This window comes from Monodon monoceros, unplaced genomic scaffold (assembly GCF_005190385.1).
Source record: "Monodon monoceros isolate NGI ecotype Baffin Bay Population unplaced genomic scaffold, NGI_Narwhal_1 Super_Scaffold_4, whole genome shotgun sequence".
Taxonomy (NCBI): domain Eukaryota; kingdom Metazoa; phylum Chordata; class Mammalia; order Artiodactyla; family Monodontidae; genus Monodon; species Monodon monoceros.
The window spans coordinates 55,639,918-55,655,683 of NW_021703781.1; the positions used below are offsets into that span (position 1 = coordinate 55,639,918).

The 15,766-nt window shown below is 54.6% G+C and overlaps 1 protein-coding gene across 3 annotated transcripts; it reads right to left on the bottom strand.

The window, feature by feature from the left end:
- Positions 1-7,447: 7,447 nt before the first annotated feature.
- On the bottom strand, positions 7,448-15,754 carry POLL (DNA polymerase lambda). 3 transcript variants are annotated; one of them, XM_029200858.1, is made up of 9 exons: positions 15,697-15,754; positions 14,710-14,850; positions 13,678-13,972; positions 13,353-13,515; positions 12,677-12,994; positions 11,755-11,928; positions 11,064-11,192; positions 8,854-9,022; positions 7,535-8,405 (listed from the first exon to the last, which is right to left on the bottom strand). In XM_029200858.1, exons 2-9 carry the CDS (start codon positions 14,822-14,824, stop codon positions 8,041-8,043), a joined length of 1,728 nt encoding a protein of 575 aa, XP_029056691.1. In that variant the 5' UTR covers positions 14,825-14,850; positions 15,697-15,754; the 3' UTR covers positions 7,535-8,040. The 3 variants fall into 3 exon arrangements, with proteins under 3 accessions (XP_029056692.1, XP_029056691.1, XP_029056693.1); XM_029200860.1 differs by lacking the exon at positions 7,535-8,405 and adding an exon at positions 8,491-8,575; XM_029200859.1 differs by lacking the exon at positions 11,755-11,928 and having other exon boundaries at positions 7,448-8,405.
- Between the last annotated feature and the right edge of the window lie 12 nt (positions 15,755-15,766).

Genomic DNA, 15,766 nt, shown 5'->3' on the forward strand with positions numbered 1-15,766 from the left:
CTGGGGGCCACTCTCCTGGGGCCAGACCCTAAGGGTCCTGGGCTTTCTCCCCATTAGGCAGCTTGGGAGGAAGAGGGACAGGCCAGGGGGTGATCCTTTCCACTGGGGTGTCTGGCCCGGTAGGTAGGGAGGGTGGCTTGACCAGAGGCCCTTGCCACACTGGCCCCAAAGTTCTCCAATACAGCAGAGTCCAAAGTCATGGTGTTGAGAGAGGATTCCTCAGGTGAAGCCTGGAGCTGAGGGGAGGAGTCTCTCAGGCCAGGCCAGGCCCCCAGCAAGCACTGTGTGGGGTCCATGTGGGAACAAGTCAAGTATGTGTGGAGCTATGAGAGGGGGGTCCAGTGTGTGCAGGGACATGTGTAGGAGCTGTGGGGGACAGGCTGGGCATGTGTAGGGATAGATGTGAGCTACAGAGCCAGGACCCTTGCCTCTAGCAGGGCTGGAGTTTGAGAGTCAATGACCCCACATCACTAATTCCCTAATGGAGGTGGGAGGTTAGGGGGTCCCATCTCAGGGCAAATGGGCATTTGCTGATTCAGAACTCCAGTTCTCAGGGGCAGGGATTGTGTCCTTCACCATCAGCATCAGGAACCTCCACAGACTCTGAAAAGCTCAGGGCTCTTTGCTTTGTGGGAGAAGCAAAGGGAGAGAAGTTAGCAGACAGCCCAGTTAGATCTGGGCTAGAGCCACTTCCATAGGGGGAGCCAGGGAAACCAGCTGGGCTTCCTTGGGTCACAGAGATCTGAGAATGAAACCCAGCTGTTCTCACATGCTGTGTGACTTAACACAAGTGAATGAATCTCTCTGGGCCTCTGTTTCCTCATCTGCCAAATGGGGATAATAGGGCTGTAGGGAAGGTTACATGATATAGTCCATGTGCAGGGCTGGGTTAAGGGTAGACTGGCCAGGCTCAGAGTCAATCAATAAATGCTGCTGGAATAAACCAGAAATATGGTGCAGCTAACCCAGGTCTCCTCAGTGGAGACTCTTTCCATAATTTGCAAAATGTCAGTTGGTCTTCCTCAAAATCCATGATGCTGCGACCTTCCAGTGGGAATCAAAAACATCTCCCGCCAGCACCCACCCAGGACCCACGAATAAATACTTTTTGAAAACTCTAGTTTGGGGGGAAGGGGAACTCGGTTTGAAAGCACATTAAATTATCAGCCATGCCCTAACCACATTCTAGAAGCCTCTGCCTACGCCAATTCCATAGAGGCTCATCCTGTCAAGGACCCATTCCTGTGAGGTGAGCTTGCTACTCCTCATTACCCAGGGGTCCAGACTCCACCTGGCAGGAATCATGAATTTAAATGCTTACAAGGGTTTAGTCCCAGGTGAAACAATAGGGAGTGATGAGAACTTTGGCAACTAGGGAGCAGCTCCAGTCAATTGTTGCCATGTGGGAATACGGTGGTGGTGGTTGTGGGGGGAAGTAGCATTAGGATAGAGCCTTAGACCTCTCCCAGCTTCATCTCCCTCCCCCATCGTAGGACCCTCCTAAGATACCCTTCTCCTAAGTCCTGCATATTAGGTTTCTATTGCTGCACAACAAAAGTGGTAACAAATCACAACTTAGCCCCTAAAAACAAGACCCATTATTTCACAATTCCGTAGACCAGAAGTCCAGGCAAGCTCAGCTGAATTCTCTGATTAGGGTTCCACAAGACCTAAATCAAGGTGTTGGCCAGGCTGGGCTCTTATCTGGAAGCTCTGGGAAAGATCAGCTTCCACACTCATTCTCATTGTTGACAAAATTCAGTTCCTTATGGTTGTAGGACTAAGGTCCCCATTTCCTTGCTGGCTGTCAGCTGGGGGCTGTTCCCTGGTCCTTGCACAAGTCCCCTTCCATCTTCAAAGCCAGCAAAGGTGTGCTGAATCTTCTGCTTTGAATATCTCTGCTGCCCCTTCTGCTAATAGCCAAGAAAACCTGCTTTTAAAGGGCTCACATGATTAGACCAGAGGCACCCAGATAATCTTCCTTTTGCCATATGAGGTAACATAACCACAGGAGTAACACCTCATCAGAGTTGAAGGCTTTACCCACACTCAAAAGGGAGGGGGTTATACAAGGGCAAAAGTCACTAGGGGATTTTCAGAGAATCCTGCCCACCACACCCAACCTTCAAGATGGGGTAGAAACAGCCCCCGCACCCCGACCTAGATCCCAGACTTCTGTGAGACATTGAGTCAGTCACCTCCCATTTCTGGTCCCGTTTCCTCACCTGTAAAATGGGGTAACGTGGTAGATAAAATCTAAATCCCTCCCAGGTCTCACATACTCATAATGAGGCAAGAAGACGGAGAATCTGACCGTTTGGACTGCAGAGGCCCCACTGCTCAGGAACTGCATAACCCTTCCAGAAACACCCCCTGCAGGCCTTCGAAAGGGCCTTACCAAGAAAAGCAGTACAGCCACAGAGCACAGCCAAGATGCTTAGTGTAAGAGGCCCAGCCACCCTGCTGGGCTGGGCTGGGCTGTAGGGAAGTGGCCACTGCTGTTGGCCAGAGACTATGGGTGCCTGTGAGGCCCCACAGACTAGAATGGGTCCCCCCTAGAGTCTGCACAGGGTAAGGTAGCCTACACCTTGTTGGTGGGGAAGTGGGGTGAAGACCACGTACCCTCCCCCCACCTCTCAACTGGAGCCGACCTTCAAAATCCACCTCCCAAATCCATCCTGTCTGACCCCAGTCTCAGCCTCTGGGTACCCAAAAGGGCTTTCTCGGCCTCTTCCTGCCCCTTCCACCCAGACCTAGCTGGACAGGGGTAGTTGATACTAGCATCCCGGACCCTCTGGGCTGTTCCTGCCCAGGGAGGGGCCAAGGGTCTCAGGAGTCTCTCATCTGGGAGTCCCAATCAATCACTCCACATTCCCCCGCCCCCGGCTCCCCCCACAGTAACAGAGCCTCTCTTCCAGGCTCCCCTCCAGCCCTCCCAGGCTCTACTTTCTGTTCTGCAGGCAAGCTCCCCTGCAGGGGTCACCACCCGCCAGGCTTCCACCAAGGCCTGGCAGAGGGGCTGGAAGGAGACCCTCCCCAACTCCATCCAAGCGCGGGAACTGGGTAAGAGGCGGGGAAATGAATATTAATTTATCATGATTAGGCAAATCCGGCAGGGAGAGCAGATTCCGGAGGAGGCTAAAAAGATGAATTTCAGCAATAAAATTAAATAAGGATGGACGGGCGGCCCCTCCTCCCTCCCGCTTTGCTGATCTCTCTCTTTCTTACAATTTATGAGGCCAATTATGAAGATGAGGTTGGAAGTTCCTGCAACTTCACTAAATGCAAACGGCGGTCCCTGCTGTTCCCATCAAATTAATTAACCGCGCGCTATTGATGGCCGCTCAAGGCTGACGCAGGCGGCCGGCCCTGCGGCCGCCTCCAGGACACGAGGACTCAGAGTCCGCAGCCCATTGGGCCTCTGCCACCTTCTGCAGTCCCTGCCCAGCACCACAGGGGACTCCAAGGACTCCCCTTCCAGGCCCTGCCTGAGCCCTTGATGACCCTGGGGCATGCACACCGAGGTCTAGGTTGGCAGACACACTGACACACACCCAGGTTGTCCACACACGTGTGCAGATGCAAAATCATGAACCCGCAGCACACAAACACAGGGCCAGGGATGTACTTTAGGCACACAGGCAAATGCCCACGCAGTCAGACACAGGCACAGTGGCAGCTGAGCTGAGGGAACCGGAGCCTGGTGGGTGAGGACAGCAGGGCTAAGGGAGTCTCGCTGCGGGAGTAACATAATGTCTGGGGCCATGGGCCTTCTCCATCAGCGCCAGGCCCGGGTCCAGCAGAGCGAAGGGTCAGACAGCGGTTCTGAGCAGTGGCCCACTGCCTGGTGCCCGTACTGCCCTCCCATGGCATTCTCAGAGCCCTGCCCACAGTCCCTCCACCGCTGGGTCCTCTCCTCACCTCTGGGACATTTTTCAGTATTGTTCCCTCTTGGTCTTTCGCTAGGGCTCAGCTTCTGCACTGACCTCCAGTGTGGGGGACCAAGGCTTGCAGAGCCCCTGGTTCAGACTATGGGGATGAGGCCTGGCCCAGGGTCTCAGGCCAGTTTGGGGACTTCAGCCCTGAGGGTCCCCCTGTTCCAGAGCTCAGAAGCAGGGCTGCCCAGTGGCTCAGGCGTTCTGGAAAACTATCTGGCTGGTGTCCAGACTGAAGGGCAGAGTCAACAGAGGACTAAAGGTCTGGGGGCTGAGCCCGTTCTAGGCCTGGGGCAGCTGGTGTCTGCAGAGTATGGGTAGTAGCAAGTGCCCGAACAGCTGTAGCTGCCGTGTGAGGTTGATCTCTGGGATGGTGAGGAGGGCCTAGAAAGGGGGTCTCTCCTGTTGGGGAAGTGAAGAGAGGAAATGATGTCTTCTCCAAGCTGTCATTCCTAGTCCTGGCAAGAAGCATCCCATGCTGTTTAAAGGGACAGGAACTCATAACCCTCTTGTGGAGAAGCAGGACAAAGGGCCTGGGTTTCCCATTCCCAGCCCTTGGGTCCTGGAGGGCAGGACATGGCTGGACCTGTCCACCTTGTAGTGCCCACTCCAGGCCTGGGAAACCCTGGCCCTGTGCCCACACCTGCTCCCCCAAGAGCAGCCAGAAGCCAGGAGGAAAGTTTGGCCTGGTCTTGTTCCCCTTTCAGTGCAAGTCTTGGGCCAATGTTATCAATCCAGGCCCTGGGAAAAGATGAGGCTCCCGGGTTGGTAGGGCTGGGGCTGAGCAGCCTGGAGAGGATTGTACCTTAGGCACAAAGTGCAGGGGGGAACTGGGAGGCTAAGACTGAGCACGGGGCAGCCAGTCCATGAGGACTGGGCTCCCAGCTTTGCCTACCACCTGCCCCTCCCCTACTGCAGCCATGTAAGGAGGCCCCTCCCTTTCCCCACACCCCACTGCACTTCCAGGGACATCCTCCACCTCGCAGCAGGGCCTGCTCACACCCACCATCCCTCTGCTCACTTTGTACAGGGAAAGAACAAGACATACCCTGTCTATTGGTCCTCTATCGCTACAGTAACAAATTTCCATACACTCAGTGGCTTAAAACAACGTAGTTATTACTAAACAGTTCTATTGTTTAGAAGTCTGACACAGGTCTCCCTGGAATAAAACTGAGGTGTTGGCAGGGCTGTGTTCTGTTACAGAGGCTCTAGAGTAGAATCTGTTTCCTTGCCTCTTCCGGTTTCTAGAGGTTGCCCACATTCCTTGGCTGGTAGTCCCGTTTCTCTGTCTTCAAAGGCAGAAACATCACATCTCTCTAACCTTCCTTCCTTTGTCACCTCTCTCTCTGATTGTAGCCAGGAAAAGTTCTCCACTTTTAAGGACTCATGATTAGATTGGGCCCACTGGCTAATCTCCTTATCTCAAAATCCTTAACTTTAATCACATCTGCAATGTCCTTCTCTTACCAAGTAGGGTAACATATTCACAGGTTCCAGGGATTGGGCTGTGGACATCTTTGGGAGACCGTTACCCTGCCCACCACACCTGTGGTCTGGCCAGAGACCACTGTGGCTCAGGAAGAGAGTGACGATGAGCTGAGCTAGGGGCAGGAAGTAGGCCTGTGGGGCCCTTCCTCTTTGTTAGGGCCAGGTGGTGAGTGGGTGGTAGTTTTGGGGTGCTCAGTTGCTAGATAGGATGCCGATTCCCACCAGGGTTCCAAAATTCAGTCTCCCTTTTAGCAGGATGGGGCACTGTGTTGAAAGCCCACCCAGGAACCAGGCTCAGCGCTCAAGTGGCTGGGGAACCCCCCAACACACCCTTTGCTTAGTTTGGACTCAGAGGATCGCCCCCTCTGCCAAACTGGGCAGACTTCTCAAGACACAGAATCCTCCATTAGCTCTTCTCCTGGGCTCCTGTGCCACACTGAGCAGCCCAGAGGACACCACCCGCAGGATGGGTCTCTCTGGAGGGTGTGGGCACTCCTTTTTAACCCATGATTTCCTGTTGCCCTTACCAGGATGTGGGACCAGGAATTTGTACGGTTTGAAGGTGGTCTCCAGAATTCTGAGTCTCCTGGGGGGGGGGGGTGGGGGTTCCTTTCCCTCCTTCCCACAAGAGATGGCAGGAAAGGGGGCCAGGCCCCTGGTACCAGATCCAGAAGTCAGCACTATCCCTCCCTATGGTTCTGAAGACTTCCTGTGTGTAGGAAGGGGTTAATTGGCCAACTTATCCTGTGACCCACTGGTTCCCTCTTCTCCTAGCCCTGGAGGCCTTGCTCCTCTGGGTCTGGAGAGGCTGCTGAGCAGGCTGGGGCATTCAGGTGGGAAGCGAAAAGAGAGGAGCAGCAATGTTTGGACACGGACACCCCAGGCTTCGGACTTCTGTCAACTCCACCCCTTACTGGGGATGGTGGCGGGCACGGAGGGCCCAGTTGAGTAGACTAGTAGAGCTCCTAAGTGGGACTGAAAGCAGCCCTAACACCTGGGGGGCCCAGAGATGTCCCAGCTCCTCTTTTCCACTCCAGGCCCGGGGCAGCCACACCTCCCTGGGAGTAGAAGCTCCGAGGAGAGGCTCGCCCCTCACGAAAGCTTCTGGCCCTTTGATGTGGCTTCTCTGGTACTGAGCTGTGAAAGGGGCCCTCCAGACTCCCACGGCTTTTGATTCCTTCCCTGGCATGACCCATGCAGGCAAGGCCCCACGGCTTGGACTTCAAGGTTCTGAACTAGAGTTGAGGGGCCCATTCTAAGGTTGCTGGGATCTCCTGAGACCAGGCCAACAAAGGCCAGCTCTGGGACTCTGCAAGTTACCAACAGATGCAGGACTCGGCACCTGCCCCCTCCCTGCCTCACTGCCAGCACACTCAGGTGGAGCCCATCTCTGCGGCCCGGGCTCCTTGGTGCTCCTCCAACGCAGCCACCTTCTCCTGCCTCTGAGCCCGATATTCTTTATATTGTACTTGGTATGCCCAAACCTTCCCAGTGCCCCTCTCCCCTTACCAAATGTTTCCTGTCCTGCAAGGTCCAGTCTATGAAACCATCCTGATGCCACTAGCTGGACCCTCCTAGCTGCTCTATCAAACTAAGCCCCTCAGCTTGACTTTCAGTCCTCTACCAGCCTGGCCTTCTCCCGACACCCAGCACGTAGCATCCCCTCTAAAGCAGGTTCCTTAGTTGTCCCCAAACAGAGCTGCTTACCCCTCTCAAATAGGCTATTTCCTGCCAGGCTGCCCCTCGCCTCCTCCAGGCAGCCTTCCCTGACTGCCTCAGCCCTGTCAGTGGCACACAGGTCACCATTTATTTCTTCCTAATGAGCCTTGCCACCTTTGTTCATGTCCTCAGATAACCTGTTCTAGGGCAGGGTCCACAGGATATGCTGATGGGTAGACAGGCGCTCCTAATTCCCGACTCCATGAATTCTCCCTTTTAATGTCCACCCCTGCCCCCTTCTGAGTTGTTCAGGAGCTGACTCAGGCCCGGCCTGTTTGGAGAACAGTTAACTGGCCTCTCTGGGTTCCCATTCACCTCCTATCTCTGTCCCCGCCTGGGAGAAGAAAGGCAGGCAGAGGCTGCAGCAGCTCACAGACACACCAGGCAGGTTGAATGTCAAGTGCACTTTACTGGATCCCTGGGCCTTCCAATGCTATCCTCATCGCGCCTGGGGTGCCCCTTCCCTACACTGCCAGCTGCACAGGAAGTGGGGTGGGCGGAGGGAGCACGCGTGGAGTGGCTCATTCTCCTGCTCTGAAGGGTCTTGGGTGATGTTGGGCCTCAGCTGTGCGCCTCTCCCCTGCAGCCCCCATCCCATGCTAGACCCTCCTTGGGGTAGAGAAGGGGGATGCCTGGGCCTTCAGCACAGGAAGCTGGCCTCAAACCAGGCACCAGTTCCTGCTTAAAATGGGGCAGGGGGCCATGTGCAAAACTCTCCCAGGGGCAATGGTGAGTAGAAGGGGCAGCACCCTGTTCCTGTCAGGGAGAGGGCTGGGTAGCCCTGGGAGCCAGGCTGGCCTTTTCCATCAGTGAGTCAGGTTCAGCCAGCTGAGGCTGGAGGAATGGCCAGGAGGGGCAGCTGGTCCAGCTTGGCACCCCCTCCCCCAGTCATGGGTCACCAGTCCCGCTCAGCTGGTTCTCGGTAGGGCAGGCCTAAGAGCCTGAAGACATCCTTCTCAGTGGGGGTGGGCAGTATTTGGCCAAGCCCCACCTTGAGGCCTTGGGTGTCCCGGACCACAGCTGTGCTGAGCGCATGCTCTGACAAGCTCATGCCCTTGGTCTTGGCCAGAGCCCGCATGGAGCGGTTGAAGTGGGCAGAGCCAGTGAAGTAGAGCAGGGCACAGGCAAACTCGCTGTAGGGAACCACAATGATGTCCAGTCGTCGGTGCCGCCGCCCTGGCCCTGGGAGCTGGCATACACCCAAGTACTTCTGCTGCTGGCCGTTCTCCTCCTGGCTCACCAAGTCATCCGTCAGGAACCCTGGCCCAATACAGGAGGGCTGTTGGGAGGGCAGGGAGCCAGGCCCTGGGCTGCCCAGCCCTGGGCCGCCTAACCTCCCAGGCTTCTCCTGATTATCCTTGGGTCCTCTATTCCCAGCTCATCTACTTATTTGCTGGGCGACCTTGCCCTCTCCAGGTCTGTGTCCTTTTCTGTAAAACATGCATAGTAATTCTTCTCCAAGTCCCCCACAGGGGCACAGAACGATCAGAGGAGGCACTCAAACTGTAGCTATTACTGAGCACCTCTTGGGAGGTAGGGGAAGCTGATTCATCTCTTCCCTGAAGTGGCTCTGGCCACAGGAGAGAGGTGGAATTTTCATGAAGCAGCCTTCCCCTGCTTCCTGCCTAGAGATTGCCACTCTGAGGTTCTCCCTCCTGGGGGCCACTCCTCCCCTGCCCCCCGGCTCACCCAGGGGTGGGGCTTATACCTCGCTGCCGGAGGCTGTCCAGGAGGCGGCTGAAGATGCCCTGGTGAGACCGGCCGTCCGGGTGGGTGACCAGCACATCCACGTCACCGCAGGTTGCCTTCCCCCGTCGGTATGAACCACATGCCAGGCACAACAGCCCAGGGTTGAAGGCCTGAGCTGCTTCCCGGACCTGAGAAAGGACAGCGAGGGGGGTGAGGCCTGTGGGCCTCAAGCCCTGCCAGGAATTCATCACAGCAGCGCAAGGGCCTTCCTTGACGCAGAAGCCCACATGCCCCCTCATGTCCCAAGCCAATCCCTGGATGCATGATCCAGCCTGAGGGAGAGAGCCCCAAGGAACAGAGGCAGAGCTCCACCCTGGAGAGTGGCAGTTCTCCACCTTGGCTAGGACAGAAGAGAAGAAAACGTGCTCACATCACCGGGGGTGGCCTGAGGAGAGAGGTGAGAAGATGAGAAGATGTGCTCGGATTCTGAGGGAAGGCACCGCTCTTCAAGAGCAGAGAGACATATCTTCTCTGGGCTTCTGTCCCAACCCATGCACCCAGGTCTGTGAAACTCCACTGAGAACAAACGGCCGGGTGCCGAGAAGCCCTCAGCCAGGTCTCCACAGTCCCAGGTGTCTTTGGATTTGGAGCTAAAGGCAGAGTGTGTGAGTTGGGGCTTGAGGCCTGACAGGTGGCTGGCAGGGTGCCCCAGGCCCAGGCCTCTGGGGGAGATGGAGCCTAGAAATACAGCTGCACGTGTAACAAAGGAAAGGAGGGAAAGCAAAAGGGAAGCACTTCTGAGCCAATGCCCACATCCTTACTTGGAGGAATGGGGCTCGGTGGGGAGGGAGCTGAGACAGAGGGAACTGTCAGCTGAAGGATCATCCCTCACTGAGGGGGGATAAGGCCATTAGCCTCCACCCCAGAAACACTGAGGTCTTTCATATGCGGATATCTCTCTCACACACACACACACACACACACACATACACACACGCCCACTTCCTCCCCGGGACACTGAGATTTCTGGGGCCCTGGATACCTCAATTCTCCTGACAGGCAGGCTCTGCTAATCCCCTCAATTCCCTTCTTGAGCCTCCCAAGAGGGTGGAGGAGGCCTAGGATGAGTAATCCCATCAAAACCTCCTAAGGCTGGAGACCTTAAATGGGGAGAGTGGGCCAGGTGGGGAGCCACTTCTGTTCCAGTGGGTCAGGGCTGGAGGCTCGCTGGGGCATTCTCTATGCCCAGATACCGTGGCTGAGTGACAGGTCATCACTAGCACCAAGGCCTGGTGATGGGTGGACAAAGGGGCTTGCCTGTCCCTCCCACACTAGCCTCAGAGTCCTGTGGCTGGGAGTAGAGCTGGAGGCTGATTTCAACTAAGCTGGGCCAGAGTCTCCAGGGAGTCCTACCCTATCAGAATCATAGACCAAAGTAGGAGCAAATCAGCCCCTACCCCTAATGCCAACTGAACAAATGTACCCTAGTCTCCCTCTAATCTAGGTTTTATATGAACTGAATCCCTAACCCAACTCTACACCAAACACTAATCTTGGCTGAACCTTATTTCCAGGACAATCACAAATTTTAACTAAAAGCATCCAACACTAAGAAAACCCTACTCCTAATTCAGGCCTAACCTTAACTCAGCTCTTGATCTAGCTTTCCTCTAACCCCAAACCTAGTCCTATTGGCACTGTGCTTCTACACCAACCCTAACCCAAACCCTGAACCAGCCTTGGGTGACCTGCAGAAGGTGTGTACTTCTGGAGATATAAAATTTTGTACATTTAAAAAAATTGTGGAGAGAAAGAGTCCATGGTTTTCATTAGGTTCTCAAAGAAGTTTGTGAATCAAAAAATGTTAAGAACCTCTGCCCTGATCACCCTAACATAGCCCAGTTCAAATCCCAATATCCTTGAGTAGTTCTGACCATAATCCATCTCTAATCTAGCCCTAACATTAACCCAGTCCTAACACCATTCTAGCACCTAAACCAGTGCTAACTCTGCCCGATACTGAGAACCCTACTGCAGAGAGCTAATGTTGCAGCCCTTTCCTACCTAAGCCAATTGCTCTTTCCCCACTAGTCCCAACCTCTGGCCCCCCATAGCTTCCTCTGCCTGCTGGGCTCCCCTGCTGAGGGATCCGGAGTTCTTGGCTTTGAGCCAGGCCCTGGCGTTGTAGTAGGACCTGGCTCTTCTTACTGGTCTGGAACACCTGCTTACTGTCTGCTCAATCTCTGCAGCCTCCTCCCTGGGCATGCGATCCAGGAAGTCATCATAATGCTTCAGGCCAATGGCCTGCTGGGTAGTCAGAGAGGCCTGGTTTCGGATGTCTTCTAGGCTCCGGAAACCCTGAGAAAATAGCCAGATGGGAAGGCTATGAGGATCCAGGACCAATGAAGAGGCAGTGAATAAGCACACACACAAGGCTTCCATCACCCCCAGACTCCAAGGAAAGCCTGAGGCAGGACCAACCCCAGGAGCGGTTGGGTCTGTAATCAGTGGGACTTGGGAAAGGCAGGGGGCATGGAAGACACACCTCAGTCCAGCCCTGCCACAATCCTAAAACACTGGTTCATGACTCCATCGATCTGGGAGTGATTCTGGGCATGGCTGGGTTTGGGAACCACTGTTCTGGATACTCAGCCCAGAGGCCTGGTCTCCTCAGGAAGGCCCCTGCTGGTCTGGGGGACAGATCTTGTCTCTGCCTACACCACAGATTAAGCCTCAACGATACCAAGCAACAGGGCAGTTCTGAGAGCCAAGAGAGGGATCTGCATGGGCCCTGGTCCCTTTGAGAAGTGGTCTCTCTATAGTCTGGGTTCATTCTCATCAAAGCACAGCGTAACAGGACTGTGGGACAGGAGCTCTAAGATACAGTAAAACTGAAGTGGGGGCTGGGACAGGGTGTGACCTGATGGTACCACATCTGGGCAGTCTTGGTTCCAGCTCCCCAGATGTTGGAGAAGAGCTCTAAGACAGGCACGCTTTCACTGATGTGGTCCAGCTTCCGCAGATGCCCACTCTCCAGGATCTCTACGATCTTTTCAGCCATCCGCTTTCCAATTCCAGAGATACTGAAGGCCTCCTAGAGGAAGGGGAGGCAGAGGCAGGAAGGAAACTGACTCCTTTAGCAGATGTCTGAGTAAAAGCCAGTATGGCCGGTGGGCAAATTATAGCTGTATAAAGCTTGGGCAGAGTTGAAGATAAGAAGTTTGGATGGAATGGGCTGGGAAACTTATCTGCTGGTTCCCAGAGGGATGGAGGTCAGCACAGGAAGCAGAGGAAAGGCAATAATGACGATACTAGTCACCACTGCCATCATAACAGTGGAGCTAATATTTATGAGGCTTTACCCTGTATCAGGTCCTGCATTACAGGGGTCATCTCATTAAGTCCTCATGGGAATACTGTGTCTGTTACTATTCTTAGTCCCTTTTTACTCTTGAGGAAACTGATGCTCAGAGGGTTTAAGTAACTTACTTTAGGCAAGTTACAGTTAGTGAATGATGGGAACCAGAATTCAAACTCTGGTCTGTTGACCTTCAGAGCCTGAACTTTTAAAAAACTTTTTATTATGGAAAAAATTCCAAAGGAGAGAGAACAGTATACTGGACCCCAAGTACCCATCACCCAGCTTTTATAATTATCAAGATTTTGACAAGCCGCTTTCATTAATCTCCCCATTTTTTTTCTTTTGTGCAAGTCCCAAACGTCAGAGACTCTTAATCACTCCACCTGATCCCCACTTGTGACTGGTGCTTCCACCGACCTCTGGCCAGTAAAGAAAAGACCCCCCCCAGCCCCCCACATACCCTCCCCTGACCCCCAGGTACCTGGTAGGAGGTGACAGGCTTGTGGAAGCTCTTGAGGGCATTAATGGCCTTGGCATAGCCCAGGGCTCTCCACTTGTCCCCCTGAACACTGTAGGCTTTGGCCAGCACTTCCAGCTTCTCTGTGATGTGGCGGTTGTAGTTGGTCGCCTTCTGGCTCGAAGGCTGTGCACAGACCCACTTATCCAGGCCCTCAGGGGCTGGGCTAGGCTCACCATCTCCCTCAAGGGGGGTTGGGTAGCAGCCGCTGATCAGGGCTTCCAGATCAGCTGCGCCAACCTGGGTCTCTTCCCCATCACTGGTTTCACCACCAGAGCCGGGCTTGACATAGGGAAGGAAAAGAGACAATAAATTCATGCCCCCCATGAGGAGGGCTCCTCAGAGGTGGGGGCTGAGTTTCCTAGTCAGACCCGAGAAGGACGCTAGGTCTTCTGCAGCAGATTTGGGTTCCATGTGGCTTCCTCTAGGGCCCAGCCCTAGGATCCCCAGTGATATGTGGTGGATATGGCCTGGGCAAATGCAGGAGTGATGAGTGTTGAGAAGAGTTAAATGGCTTCACAGTAAAGAGAGCCCTCCTCTCTCAGGGGCCTGGGACATTCTGAACAACCACCAGGCTCTCCCTGTTTCTGTGATCTAGTTCCCAGGAGAACAGAGCTGTGGGGCCGGGGAGGCTCCTCACCTGTGCTTGGAGGCTTGCGACTTCCTCTGCCCTCCAGGAAGGAGATACAGGTCTGGTGCGAGGAGGGGAAGGAGAGAGGACTGTCCTGAGCTGAGCCTCACTAGCTCCAGGAGGAGTCGAAGAGTCTTGGTCTGCTTTGCTGAGCTGTGCTTGATCCAGGTACCTGCAGGATGGTGATGGGAGATTAAGACACCAAAGTCTCACGCTATCTCTGTTCCCAATCCTTCTCTACTCTGAAATCATGGTTTTTTTAATGTGTCCAATTAAGACGATGAGAGTTTAATAGCTCAAGAAAACATCTGAGGAAAGACTAGGACCAGCCTACCTCTTGGGGATGAAGATGCTGAATCCTGCTGTGTCCACGAGCCTTCTCTCCTGTAGGCACGAGCTCAGCCAGGCTGACTTCACCAGCTGAGCACCTGGGGGCAGCCAGGGCAGTCTAAGGAGGCGGAGGGCTCGCTCACAGTCCATGCCTTCATCCACCACGATGTGAGTGACCCCTGGGGCCTGGGCAGGGCATATCTGGCCACCATGCTGGACAATCTGCTTCTCAAAGAGTTCTGCCCGGGCTCGCCCAATGCCAGTGGGTACAACATGCGCCCGCACGGAGCTCAGCCACTCTGTGGAGGGGACATCCAGATCCCTACTGTCGTACTTTCAGACATGATCCCAATGAACCCTTCACAGTCCTCTCCCCCCAATCGTTTTCCTCCACCCAGACAGCCTGCCTTCTGGGGATTCCACCACAGGCATACAGTTAATTTCCTATGGGCCATCACTTGATGTAAGGGGCAAGGATTCTGATACGTCCTGTTCCCTGATATAACCTAGAACAGTGTCTGGCACCTTGTAGTTACCCTGTAAATCACTTCATTTGATCATTTATTCTTTCAACACATATTAGTAGACACTTATTATGTATCAGGCACAAAGCACATGTTTTGCCATTATAAGCCTCACAGTCTAATAGATTCCCCTCCCCCAACCCAGCCCACCATGTAAGCTTTTGCCATCTATTTGTCAATTTGGCTGCAAAATAACTTGTAAGTCTGGGGACCTAAGAAGGATCCCCTCCTCGCAGCAGCAGGCAACCTCCTAGAGAGCAAATGATTCTGCCGGTCATTTCCTTAGGGACCAGGGAGTATTTTCTGATTTATGGAGGTCTCAGGGTGGGGTAGAAGATAAAACAGCAAGTCGCCTGTCAAAGACTGGGGACCAAGCCTAGGACAAGGCAGGTAAAAACAAACCTGCAGGCTCTGGGCGGACAGAGTCAACTGCAATATCTGATTCTGGGCATGAACGAAGTAAGAAGCCTCAGGCTCAAACACATGAGGGTTCTGAGGCTGGGTCCACTCACCTCCTGCTGCTTCTCCGTCTTCCCTCTTGGGAATCTTTGCAAGTGCTTTTGATGATGGATTGGTATGAATTTTCTTCCGCTTGGGAAATGCCTTCAAGATGCCCCTGGAGTCCATTGAGGTATGGCTGGAGCCTGGCCTTTCTGTTGGAGGGTTGATCAGGGCAGCTGTCATGTGGAAACCCAGAACTGAGGCCCCCCAAGCCCTTTGACTATGAAGGTGGGGTCTCTACTGACCAGGCCTTGGGGACAATAGCCAAGTTCCCAGGAGGTTCCCAAAACCCAACTGAACTTGGGTGGTTTAGCCTAGCTCTATACTCACCACTTTCAGAGTACTGGGGAAAATAAGGGGAAGAGTGGAACTATTGGGGGAATTTTGATGGGTACCAAACGATATCATTCCTCAGGGAGTTGCTCTGAAGATTAAGTGTGCAGTGTCTGCTCCTGCTGCATCCCACTTCCAAAAGGCTTTACCAAAACGAGATGCCAGGCTAGGAATGGAGCTCCATCTTTAGGAAGGACTTGGGCTCCCAAAATGAGTGGGGACTCGGGGGGACCTGTATATAATCTTTCTCTACCCCCATCACACACCCGCAGAGGAAAACCGGGGTGGGGGATGGCAGGTGGAGATTAGGAGGCGGGGTGGGGGAACGCCCTGCACCTGCCCTGGTCTCGGACCTCTCAGCACGGGGGGAGCGCAGGCCCGCAGCTGCAGGGAGATGCACGACTGCAGCAGGTGTGGGGCGCCTTCCCGGACTGGGGGAGTCTCGGCCTCACAGCTGGGGGTGAAGAAGACGCTGGCAGGTGTGAGGCACCCGCCGTGAACGCAGCTGGCGCGCACCCGGGACTCCCCCAGCTGGGGGCCAGGCGAGGGATGGACTGTCTGGATCCTGCCCCGAAGGCTCCTCCCCACTCCCCAGGTTCGTTGCCGGATGGGGTCAACTTCAGGCCGGACGGGTCACCGGGGGTGGGCAGGAGTAAATTACTTACCAGAGCAGCCAATGAGAGCAGACGAAGGGCGTGAGGGGTTGCGGGGTGGGAACACGCAAATGTCCAGAAC